A 12,271-nucleotide genomic window follows, 5' to 3' on the forward strand; every position below is an offset into this window, starting at 1 on the left:
GTTTTTTATAGATCCAATGACAGCCTCTAGCATCAAATGCAACCCCGACTACCAATGACGAAAAACACTGCTATATGGCCACAAACATAACAGGAATTGATCGCAGAAATTCTCGGCCGGGTGTTCTCATAGGCAAATGAAAAGGACTAGGGAAGCTGCCCGCATGCAGAATCGGAGTAGCAGTGCAGGAAAGCTAGGGAGGTTGGGAGCCTCTTGGAGGGTCCTACGAAAACGCGGGGCAATAGTGACGTGTAGATGCAGGAATAAGCATATCATTTGTCCCACATTGTACATCTATCCGAAAACAAATGGCACTTACAAGTCCAACCGTCATGAAACCAGTGGCATTCTAGCTACGAGAAACTCGTACAACCACTCAGTACCTTCTTACATGTGTGATTGGAGCGGAGTTGAAGTGTGGATGCCGGTATGGGCAAGCTTGACGAGGGCAGGGATCTCGCAGCTGTCGCACAAACTGCGGGGAAGATCTGCATGGGTAGATCGTGGAACCGCACTAGAACACCTCTGCACATGCACCTTTCCGACTCTGTGAAAAGCATCGTGACATTACATGCGAGATGTAATAGCAAGCTTGGATGCCATCTCACTTCTTCCACGATGACAACGTTGGGTTGCACCGAGCATGTACCGAATATTTCTCCATACTAGTGGCAGGTAACATGAGTGTGGTGCAATTGTGGGCATTTTGAAATTGTCTCACGCTGCTTTGTTGAGAATTATAAGGCATCCACAATTTCGGATAACCCAAACGGAAGTGCTTTCATGAGCTGAGCAGATGCATGAATGTATACGGGACGGTCTGATCAGCTCTTTGACGGTTCAGGCTGACATTGCAGCTTCCAAAGGTAGTGATCTCAGGCACAAGCAGAATGACCCCGTCAAGACCTCTTTGATTATAGATGGCCATGAGTAAGTATTTGAGTAGCTGTTTTTCATGTCGCCATCATCAGCCCCAGGAACTTCAAGGAACTTCAAGTCTAAGAAAATTGAAAGTGCTCTAACCTAGGGGGATTCAAGTTTGCAATTTGGTAATATATCGTATAATTGCATATTGCAGCAACTTATACGATAAATCAGCTTCTTGAAACTTTATTTATTAATCCAATCCAGGCTTGAGCTTAATCTACGGCAGGACCCCTGGAGCTTCATTTGAGCTCCGAAATCTACCACTACATTACAACAGCAATAAACCACATTCGCGCAATCACTTTACTACTGCCTGCCTCCCGTATTATCTATCTGCGAACATCACCTTCTCAATTGGAAGCAACCATATACCCACCGCCACCATGGCAGCAATAGCGCCATCCTCGGCGCCCTCCGCGCTCGCGCAGCAAATTCTCGACCACCGCGCCCCGACCTACACCTTCACATTCACGCCCTTCCTACGCAAAACCCACGGCCACGGCCTGGCCCCAAACCGGCCCATTTGCAAGTCCTTCCTCGCCGGCCACTGCCCCCTGGGCACCTCCTGTCCCGACCGCCACTCCTCGCCGTCCTCGTCCTCAAACCAAAACGCCAGCTATAACAGCCTCGTCTGCAAGCACTGGCTGCGCGCGCTGTGCAAAAAAGGCGAGAGCTGCGAGTACCTGCACGAATACAACCTGCGCAAGATGCCGGAGTGCAATTTCTTTGTGAGAAATGGGTACTGCAGTAACGGGGATGAGTGTCTGTACCTGCACATCGACCCGCAGAGCAAGCTGCCGCCGTGCCCGCACTACGAGAGGGGGTTCTGCCCGTTGGGGCCGAATTGCAGTAAGAAACACGCGAGGAGGAAGCTGTGTGCGTACTACTTGGCGGGGTTCTGTCCAGACGGGAAGGGGTGCAAGGAAGGTGCGCATCCGCGGTGGGAGAAGAATCTGGATCGGCCTGTGCCGAAGAGTGAGAAGGCTGAGGAGGATGCTGTGAGGAGGGAGCAGATGGAGATGATGGAGGAGGACAGGGAGATGAAGATGGAGAGAGAGGGGGGTGCAGGGGGGCGGGATCGGTTTGGGGGAGGTAGAGGCGGGAGAGGAGGGAGGGGTGGATGGCGGGGCAGAGGAGAGAAGCGCTTTGGAAGGGGTAGGGGCCACTACTAAAGCATGAGATTCCCCTGTGTTTACTTTCGCGGTCCTGGTTTTGGTCCCCAGGGTCGTCGTTGGGACAATCTAGGACGCGCAAGGCCATGGAGGCTTTTCGCCGTGAATATATCATGCAGAGCATCCAACGGAGCCCGGATGAGGACTGGCTGCTATGATACTGTAAGGAGTATGATGCGGGACTGAGAGATATACAGCCCGCACGCAATGGTATTGATGAAAAGCAGCGTATGCAGATCTCCACCTGGTAGATGACCGCTCACCAATGAAGGAAAAATACCCATCACTGATATGCACTCATTATACGTTTGTATTCATGCCAGAGTCGTCATCTCCCCTGCCACTGTGAGAGGAGGGTCATGTCATCATCATCATATATACACCCCAACACACGGCTCTGCACACCGATCCAATGCGGTCTTCGTCGCAGTCTTCAGCATGTTGGAAGATCGTTTAATCTTTCCAAACGTTAGCCCCAACGTCTTCCTCCTTCCCAACGGCAATAAATTCGCTAGCCTCGCCAGCATCCCCATTCTCACTAAAACTCTTCTCGCTCCCGCTCTCCTGGTACGAGCCTTCCCGAGACCAAACACTGAGCTCGTCCACTTTCCGGATGCCCATCATCCAGGATACAAGTCCTTTCGGGAAATAACGCCCCACGAAGCCGTACAGGCCCGCCCCGAGCCCAACTCGGATCACGCTGTTCTGCTCCGAACCGTCAATGACGTCGAACACGGCATTGTGCAGATGCCGCAATGACGAACCCCGCAGCCCGCGGATGCGGCCGGCGGAAATGGCGGACGAGGATTGGACCATGTAGTTCCTTCCATACGTATGCCGTGCCGCGTCAGGCCAACCGAGCGTTTCAGCCGGGAGTGACGCGGGTTGATGCTGATGAGGCCCCGTGCGCGCGGGCATAAAGCCAGCGAAGTCGAAACTCCCCAGTTGAATATGGGTAACGGGGATGGCCAACGGCCGCAGCTCGGCGGCCAGCACGTCGGTGAACGCCGAGAGGGCGGAGCAGACGGTCGCTTCGGGGGCGTGGAAGGGCGGGTTGATGGAGGAGATTATCGAGGGCGTGAAGACAATGACCTTGGGCGTGGTGCTCGTTTCGCCGTAGGGGGTGAGCTTTGAGGTGAGCAGGGGCAGAAAGGCCTGGATGGTGAGGATGGGGTGCAGCAGGTGCGTGTTGAAGAGGTCCACGAAGGAGGAGGGTGGGATGGTGGCTATGGGCGAGGTTTGGTAGTTGAGCGAGGGGATCAGTATCACCGACGTCAATGTCAAATAGCTTGGTTTTGAGCGGGGCACGGCGGCATGTTGGGCTTGTAGGTACGCGGCGAATCGCTCAATGGAGGTCCCGGCGCTGGGAGGGTCGGTGATATCCAGGGCGAGCGGCTTAATGTCGGGTCGGGACAGGTTCTGTACCAACAACTCTTCGTCGATCGAGCTGCATACGATGTAGACGATGAAGCCCCTCCGCTCCATATCCAGTGACAGGGATTTGGTCAGCGGTAGTGTCGGTGAGCCGGCAATGACCACCACCTCGAGCCTCCCGCCGTTCCTCGCCCGCTTCGCCCGTCGAGTTTTGCGCGAAAGCTTCCTTGTCTGGACTGTTTTGTACGTGACATATCCCACCGCTACCACCATGACGCCCGTCAAAATCTTATGCCTCTGGACAAAATCTTGAACTCGCTCGCAAGTCGTCATAGGCACGATTGTAACGGGCGGGGGCCGTGATGGCGCCTTGGGCTTGATGTACTCCGGCATCCAATCCGGCAGCCATGGCGCAGATGCAAGCGAGTCCCTCAAGGTGTCTGCAACTTTATCGACAGACTGGTCGACATAATCGGCAACTTCGGTCGAGTACCGTCGGATCTGGTTGGGCAGGGAAGAGAGCTGTGGTTTGTGTTAGCAAAGTGCTCAGTAGTCTAAGCTACTAGAATGCTGCTGGCGCTTCGTACCAAGTCGAGAAATTGTTGATCGTCGGCCGACATGGTGAATACTGCTTCAATCTGCCGCTTTCGGGTGGGATACGATCAGAAGCGAAAGAAACTGCGGGCTCTGGTATCACTGTTGACCGATACCCAAGCTTTCGATAATAAAGTCTCCACACGCCCCGCGTGTCGAATCACAAGTAGTGCTGTGCCACCAACTCCAAAAAACACGCCCGGCTTCCTCCGCAGAAAAAAAAACAGCCCTCGAATAGCGTGGCAGCTGCACCAATTCCTTTCCGAATGCCGGAAGTCACAGGCTGGGCGAATCTCAAGCCCGATCGTTAGTGCCGATGAGTTGTTGATGGTTCGGTGTTCTCATTAGAAGTACAGCATCAATTCGAAGCGCCGACCAGGTATCTATAGTTCATAGGTACACCCTGACTATTCCAGCTTTCTGCAGAACGTACAAACACCTGAACAAGATTGAACCCTGCTCGGGGATTTCGTGGCTGCTATCCACAATATCAAAGGCAGCCCTATCAAATAGGCCCCATGTCTCTTACGTATTACGAAGTGAAGATGACGGTATATGGACTGGCTGCTTCTCCCCGCCTTCAAACCACGACTCTGGTGTGACGTGTCAGCCATTGCGTTGTGCTCCTGCTGGCACTGCGTCCCAAGACTGCCCTGTGGGGTTGTTGGGCAAAACCTCTCAGTTTCATCCAAGTGGGTTACGAACTTGCCAGGAAACCTACCTTACTTGGTGAGGCATGTGGATTGATGAGACAACATTCCGACAAGAAATACATTACGAATGGGTTTCCACCTTACCTGACTTCAGAAATGGCGTCTAACTGCTTCCAATTACCGATGGCACCACGCTCAGGGTGATCCTCATGTACGAGAACATGTTGCCTTAAGTGGTGGGCTGCCTGGCGAGTTTACACCTGCCACCCTGAATCCCGGTTGAAGTGGTCATGTTGGCAGTCAAGGGTTTCCCAACTTGGTCCTGGCTGGTCATGAGCTCAAGTGCTCTACGACAAGTAACTTCGTGACAGATAGGCATCGCCGTCGATCCGGTAGTCATAATCTATTCGTGATGACGGTTCACAGGAAGACCAGGCAATAGCGAGTCGATTGTAGCTCGCTGTCTACCTTTAGCCCGAACTTCATAGCCAACCCGCAACCTTTGGAGTCGATCCCACCGTGACACCCTTCTTCCTCTCCCCCAAACAAGTGTCAATGTCCAAAATAGCCAAACATATGTTTAAGCATTACCTAAAGCAATGTCTAAGGCTTATTCCATATTGCATGGCAAAGGGGCCTTCCATGACGATATTGAATTCAAGTGGGTCACAGGGTAACATCAGCATTGAGCTGATGGATAATTCCCCAGGGATCTGGTCCCACTAACCGTGATGGCTGCTCCGTTGACGCAGCCTATGTCCATGGTGATCGATGCGCACGATGAGTGCGATGACCCTGAAACCGTGGAGTATTGCCTTCTCGGAATTGTTTCGAATTTACCCACTCTTCGCCCCACATCTGTATATATATTCGAGCAGCGAACCCCTAATTCGTGGTATAGACAAGATCCAACTGGATGAAGACAAGAGAAACTGGAATCTAGGCGTATGCCCTAGATCAGCTTGATATTCTTAGTAACTATGTAAATCAATATTCTCTCGTCAAGGAGATTTCTAGTACGTCTGCAGGAGTGCTTTGGTGGGTCAAACTCGTGGTATATCAGATCGTTCATAGCTTCCAGATTATCTCACGGAAGCATACAATCTCTATCCGATGAGACTCGACTCGATGTTATTTGTATCTAAGCAGGATTACATTAGGACATAACTATACAAAAGGGGGCAGGATGGCTCTGTTAAGTATAGATTAATGCGTAAGACTAAGACGAAAGAACCCTTCTTCTCACAGCTGGGGATCAGCTTCGTCCAATTGTGTAGTGACCACTAGTTATATTGTGTCTGATCAATAGTCTATTGCTGTTGTCCTACCAGATCAGCTTATTTATCGGTATCTGTAATATGTCAATATAATACACATAACTCTCACCCATCTGGATCTTTTCCTTGCTTGCGAGTATCTTAGAGCTGCTAGCATTTCGTCAAGCAGAAGCTGTAGAGCCAATCTGAGCACAAGTCGAAATTTAGCCTGGGTCCAAAACTGGCATTCTTTAGACCGTCTGAGAAAGGGAGTTGGAATAGCCACTAGCGACAAGGGTTTTCAGTCATGTTTCATTTCTCCAGGCCCAGCCTCCTTGGGGTTTCTTTTCCTTCTTCTTTTCTTTTCTTCTTGACATGGCTGCGTGGGACATTTAAATCTCAAGCCCTCGCCCAACGGTCTATCTTTGCTGGAATTAATCTTCACTGCAAAGTTAACCCCCATGCATGAAGAGTAGCCTGAGGAACTTACATCCTCATCTCATCGGCCGTAGTGTGTTATTCCCCTGCAGGTGCACAGCACTACCAGAGTTGAGGTGAGGTGGTGTACCAAGAATTCTTTGGATTCAGGTGCATGTATTATGCAAGTCTACCCTCGCCTAAAAGTCCGCATGGGCTATCGACTTTCATTGCAAAACCAACGCACATGGGGAGGTTAGCAAGGCTGTACACCACAAGTACGATTCGTTTGGGTATGATCTATACTCCAAGACCAAGCTTGACCTTCTCCGGTGGCCGGTTGCTTGTATTGCGCAGCCGGCATCGTACGAATTGTTTCTATTTGTTGAACCAACTCCGTCGTCCACGGAGACATTAACCGTAAGTGTTGGATTCGGATTCAGGACAGAAATATAATAAGTTCAAATCGCCAACGCTAGATGGAATTAAAATAATATACATGAAGGATATTGTACAGATAAGAAGATATAAAATGGCCTAGGGGTAAGTGTGCCCCCTTTAGCTCACGGAATCAGCCAATCTACCATAAACGCCCAGATTTTAGCCCAGCGTCGAGACAATACTTATCAAGTGTCTACAGCCTATCACGTAGGCATCTCATAAATAGCGGATAGCCTCGCCACCGAGTCCAACTCCCGCGCCGCCACCGCCAACCCCTTCCCCAGATTCGGAGGCCCCAGCTCGGCGGCAGGTACATTCGCCAGAACCTCTCCACCGGCCAACTCGCTCGCACTGGGCCGTATAGCATCCGCCTTGGCCCTCCTCGTCTCGGGCGGCGTCTCATGCCAAATCCGCATTATTTCCGCCAGCTTATTATAATCCATCAAGCTGTTCGTCACGGGCCGTGTCTTGTAGTCTGACTTCTGCGTCTCGGCGAACGGGCTGACCCCGTTGCCATCGGGGATGTCCATGTTGGCCCAGGCCTGACACAGAAGGTTCGCAATGTCAAACCTGCCCCATAGCGCCGCCAAGTGCAGCGGCGTCTGACCGAGCTTGTTCCGCACATTTAGATTGGCTCTCCTATCGACGAGGAATGTGGCGATGGTGATTGATTGGGCGAAACCACCCTTGTGCAGGGCGAGGTGGAGAGGGGTGTTGCCGGACTCGTCGCTGGGGCTGGGGTTCCCGCCTAATGACAGGAGGAACTCCACCATGGATACATCACCCAAAAGCGAGTACTTATGCAGCAGTGTACGCTGCTCGTTGTCGCAGGCGTCAATATCCGCACCTGCATTGCGGAGACAGTTCAGTACGTCTTTCGACGTTGTGGCCGCAACCGAAAGGAGGTCGAAACTCTCGTTAGGGTTGGCGCCCGCGTCCAGAATGGCCTGGCACGTCTTAACACTGCCGCTCTTAGCGGCGGCGTAGAGTATTGTGTCGCAAGGGTTTGGGGCTTGGGTGTAAATGTGTGCGCCAAGATTCAGCAAGGCATCGACGGCCTCGGGGTTGCCCCTGTCGGCGGCATACCAGAGCGGTGTCTTGATCTTGGCCTTCAAGTTCGACTTGTTGACTTTGGCACCGGCCGAAACCAGGATATGAACGCAACTTGCGCAGCCAAGGTCAGCAGCGTAATGGAGGGGCGTCGCACCGAAGCGGTCCTCGCAATTCGGATTGGCGCCCAAGGAAACGATGATCTGCACAATGCTGTACAGCCCGAGCGAGGCAGCGACATGCAGTGCGGTGGAGCGATCATGTCTCTCCACTACGGGGTTGTTGCTCCACCTGTGGTCCATGACTTGGTGCACCTTCTCGACCTGCTTGTGGATGATGGCCTCAAAAACATGCTTGTCCTCGACCTTGAAGTGAGACTGCAGCTTCGAGGGTGCCACGTCATCTGCGGGGCTCCTCGTGAAGCGGTTGCGGTAAACCTGCTTGGTTTTCTTTTTGTACGGGACACTAATGAGTTCCCAGCTGGGGGTAATGCCAGTGGTGTACCCTGTCACTCGAGTTTTGAACTCGGCGGGGCACACTTCGTCACCTTGGATAGCCAGATCATGTGTTTGGATTGGCGATATTGACTTCTGTAGCAGCATCAAGGATTTGACTTTCCGTGCCGAAGGTATGCCGAACATGGACTGTCGCTTAGACTTGTCTATGAACTGCGCAATGTTGAGGCGGCTTACCGAGTTGCTCAAGGCGACTGATGGATGGGATGAGTCGGTCGGGGGGCCACTTTGCAGGCTTGGAACCATCTGGGGCGGGGGCGTAGTTTCTGGAGTGTCTGCGCCGGTGGCCGAGGTCGCTGGCGTGTTCGCGGCAGTTGAGGCAACATGCCGGGCAACCTCAAGACAGGCCCTGTCATCCTCGCGAGTGATCTGCGCTGGCTCTTGCGTCGCCGTCTGGTGCTTTGCAGCCCTCAGATAAACCTCCAAGGCGTCCACCTGCTTGCCCAGCCGACCTCCTGTCTCGGCTATCTCTTGCTGCATCCATATATGTTGCACGCCATCCCATGCTCCAGACTGGCCGTCGAAGCTAGACACGTGCTCTTGGATGTCCCTAACGACGACTGAAATCGAACTGAAGAAAGCACCCAGAGCTTCAATATCAGCCTGATGTTGGAAGACAGGAGTGTCGCGATCCAGCAGTGAAAGAAGGCGATCTAGCGTGGATCTGCCTGATGCTAAATGGGCTTGTAATTGTTTCAACTCCGAGGGTGCATCCGGGTATGTGCGTACAAGTCGGTTGATGGTGATTGCCGACGCTCCCGTAGAGCCGACCAGTTCCGCGCACGCCGCAGCCAAATCTATGACTGTGGCAGCCTCCATGTTGTCCGATGTTGCAGGCTAGCGGGTTGGACCCCAGAATCGCAAAGACACTAAGTCAAGGATGAATTGCCTGGCGCTTCAGGAAACAGTCGTCGGCTTTGCGCAGAGGATTAGATGGAAGTTGAAGGAGACAGTTGAAGTTAGAAGGCGTTGGACGTGGTGCCGCCGTCTCGCGTAAAGAGAAATTAAGCGACCGTGACCGTCAAGCTGGGACCATGCTACGTCCAATGGAGCCTAGAAGGACTCCCATAAGTTTGGAACAGGATCTGCCAAGCCCGCCTTCTTCGCCTGACAGGGCCCTGGAAGGATCCTTGGAGTTCCAATTTGATACCTTGCTAGCTGCCTGTATCGTTCGTCAATCCTGCAGCTGCGCAGCACCATGCCGATTCGGGACATTGTCGGCAAATGCCTTGAATTCCGGCAATTACAACGAGACTTTGGGGGCTGTGGAATCTGTCAAGGCCGTGCGTTGTAATTGCCTGCAATGTAGTGGGTATTTTCAATCAGCGAAGCAGGCACAAACCTGGCAGCAGACCACCCCTGAGGTACCGCGCCGTAGGGCTGCATCTGGGCTGCGTCGACAAAATAGGATTAGAACAACACAATGATTGGTCGGGGGATCTGCCGGGGCTAAGATACGAGCGAAAATGCCTCCCCGTTTTATAAGGACATCTTCACTGTATTTGTGTAACGGTGTGGGCACTTTGCTTCGTTGTCATGAGACGCAATTTCTCCGAGCTGAAAGCTGAAAAGATGGGGTTTTTCCATGACAACATCAATTGAGCGGCATGCAAGTTTTCGTGCTGTCTCCCTAGTTTCGCACCATCATGCCCAGCCAGGCAAGTAGCATTTACGCTACCTGCATATCGGAGGCTTGATGATCTCACGTCTATGAATATCTCGAAACGAGGAATGTTGAATGCATCGCCCCTTTTGCACATCCTTTCAACCCCTTCCGGTCAGCAGGTCGTTAAAATATCGCCTTTTTTGAAGCATCCCGACGAGACCACCGTCTTTAGCATACTAAAAAGTAAGTAATAGCCACCGTTGTCGATGACCGTTTTACTCATTCCAAACTCATGGAAGATGATGGACCGAGATTGGGACACCTAAATACATCTGGATGCAGTTGAGGTACAGATAGTCTTACCACAATCACAGAAAATGAGATGTTTCTATCAATTACTGAAGTATTCACAATTATCAATTTGTAGAGGCTCCAAGAGAACCCCTCCTCAGAGCAATTTAGGCCGGTGTTAATAGAAAAACAATACGAAAATCATCAATCGACATATGGTCTCGATGTCACGCCGTTAGATGTCCCAGCCCTCACCACCAGCTTCTGGCTGCCGCTATTCCCTCACCTCCGACTCCAACAAAGCAACCCGTGGCCGATACATCTCTGCCACCAAACCATACATTAGCACCCTCCCCCACTCGTCCCACAAAACGTTGCCATCGTAGCTCATGCTGATCGATCTTGACATCGTCCTTCCCACTCTCGCCATACATCTCATTTCCGTCACCAACTCCCTCAACATCAAGCGGAATCGACGAAATCCACAAACCACACGCGTCAAACGGTCTAGGCTCACATAGACTTTCGCCTTGACACCACCTTTGTCATCGGCGAACACCGTTTTCGAGGGGCGCTGCTCGTCGCGTCTCACGGTTCGCAGGCGCCATGACAAGCGATCAGCCGCGCAGGCACGCTATACCCCGTCACATTGTACAGGCTTGTCAAATCGAAGTTGAAAGTGTGGACGCTTCCTGTTCCCGGAAGTAATGCGGCTTCAAAGATCATCCGTTGGAAGCTTGTGGTGAGATTTACAGCCTCAATGCTGTCGATAGAGGTACTCAGTTTTCTGGCCACATTCGTCATCCGCTCGCTGCTAGCTTCACTGGCGTCATACTCGCCATCAATTAATGCAGTAGCAATGATTGAGTATGTCATCGAGTCATCTTGGCATTGCTGTGGTTGTATTTATAGTTGTTCGTTACTAGCGTCGTAAAAAGTCTCGCCCTGCTCACTTAAGCCGGTTGACCGTAGAATGCCTTGCACATTCAGATGACCCAGCCCTTGGTTCCTAGCCGAAGTGACCAGACGCAAGACTACGATTGAATTACCACCGACGCTAACAAAGCTGTCGCTTGCATGGACCCTTTGCTGATCCGGAACCCAAACCACAGCCCACAGCTACTGTAGCAGAAACTTGTCTTTGGTGGTCGGGAGTCGGGAGATGGCTTATTCGCCCTTAAGGGCGAATAATTGCAGTTTGTATTGCGCCAAATTCATCAACTAGTTGCTTCAATGCTCTGCGATCTGTCTTGTTCGCAATCGATCGTGGCATGCTACGCAATGGTATGAATGCAACAAGCTCCATGTGCGCAGGCACCACAGCCCGCGTTTTCTCAACACGGGTCAGTAAAGCCGTCGTTAGCGCGGCTCGTCGTATGGGACACCTGTCGGAAATCTATCGTGCTCTCCCACTTGAAAACCACAAGCCTAGGCTGGCGCAGTGATGAAGGCTTCGTCTGTCTCATCAAATTGCTGCACGTACTCGCGAGCGATCTAGGGCCGTGGTAGCCGGGATCGATAGGCAACCGAAACAATCAAACATCCTCCGTGAGCAAGGGTCAGAATTATATCCTAGGCAAATATGTCAAAGGCAAATATGTCAAAGGCAAATGAAGCGGCGACAGCAGGGTCCCCTGGTTGAACTAGCTGAGGTTGGTGGTACTGCATAGCCATGGAAGAGATGTGATCCATGAATGTCACCAGGGATGTCGGTGTTGTTGAATCTCTGCACCTGTGGTTTTACTTCGGCCTAATACCGTACTATAGATAGCTGCATGAACGCAGAGACCTAGCGCGTTTCTATCCAAGGAAGCGAGGATTCGCGCTTTGGATAGACACCTCTCGTGAGAATTAATTCTGAAGGGAACATGTCCATCGAGCGGGGAAGACGCAATACAGGCCAGTAGTTGGATGATATAAGCCCTGAGTATTCTGCTCGTGAAAGACGCAGGACCACTGTCTACTTAGGCAGTTG

At 52.0% G+C, this 12,271-nt stretch overlaps 3 protein-coding genes across 3 annotated transcripts; 1 reads left to right on the forward strand and 2 right to left on the reverse strand.

Moving 5' to 3' along the window:
* Window positions 1-1,325: 1,325 nt before the first annotated feature.
* Window positions 1,326-2,093, forward strand: BCR38DRAFT_324851 (uncharacterized protein; the record flags this gene model as incomplete). The annotated part of the gene is made up of 1 exon (XM_040854807.1): window positions 1,326-2,093. A coding segment is annotated over one exon (768 nt), but the record flags the coding sequence as incomplete, so codon positions are not given.
* Window positions 2,094-2,552: 459 nt separating this feature from the next.
* BCR38DRAFT_455075 (uncharacterized protein) lies at window positions 2,553-4,093 on the reverse strand (the record flags this gene model as incomplete). The annotated part of the gene is made up of 2 exons (XM_040861759.1): window positions 2,553-3,995; window positions 4,061-4,093. The coding sequence occupies 2 exons, from the start codon at window positions 4,091-4,093 to the stop codon at window positions 2,553-2,555; spliced, it is 1,476 nt and encodes a 491-aa protein (XP_040720200.1).
* Window positions 4,094-6,836: 2,743 nt separating this feature from the next.
* On the reverse strand, window positions 6,837-9,507 carry BCR38DRAFT_421521 (ankyrin repeat-containing domain protein). The gene has a single exon (XM_040859444.1). It carries the CDS (start codon window positions 9,216-9,218, stop codon window positions 7,038-7,040), a length of 2,181 nt encoding a protein of 726 aa, XP_040720201.1. The 5' UTR covers window positions 9,219-9,507; the 3' UTR covers window positions 6,837-7,037.
* Between the last annotated feature and the right edge of the window lie 2,764 nt (window positions 9,508-12,271).

The sequence above is a fragment of the Pseudomassariella vexata genome (genome assembly GCF_002105095.1).
Source record: "Pseudomassariella vexata strain CBS 129021 chromosome Unknown BCR38scaffold_2, whole genome shotgun sequence".
NCBI lineage: Eukaryota > Fungi > Ascomycota > Sordariomycetes > Amphisphaeriales > Pseudomassariaceae > Pseudomassariella > Pseudomassariella vexata.

Bases quoted from the DNA above. Each gene is read 5' to 3' on its own strand.
- BCR38DRAFT_421521 (XM_040859444.1), bottom strand. From the start codon at position 9,218: ATGGAGGCTGCCACAGTCATAGATTTGGCTGCGGCGTGCGCGGAACTG.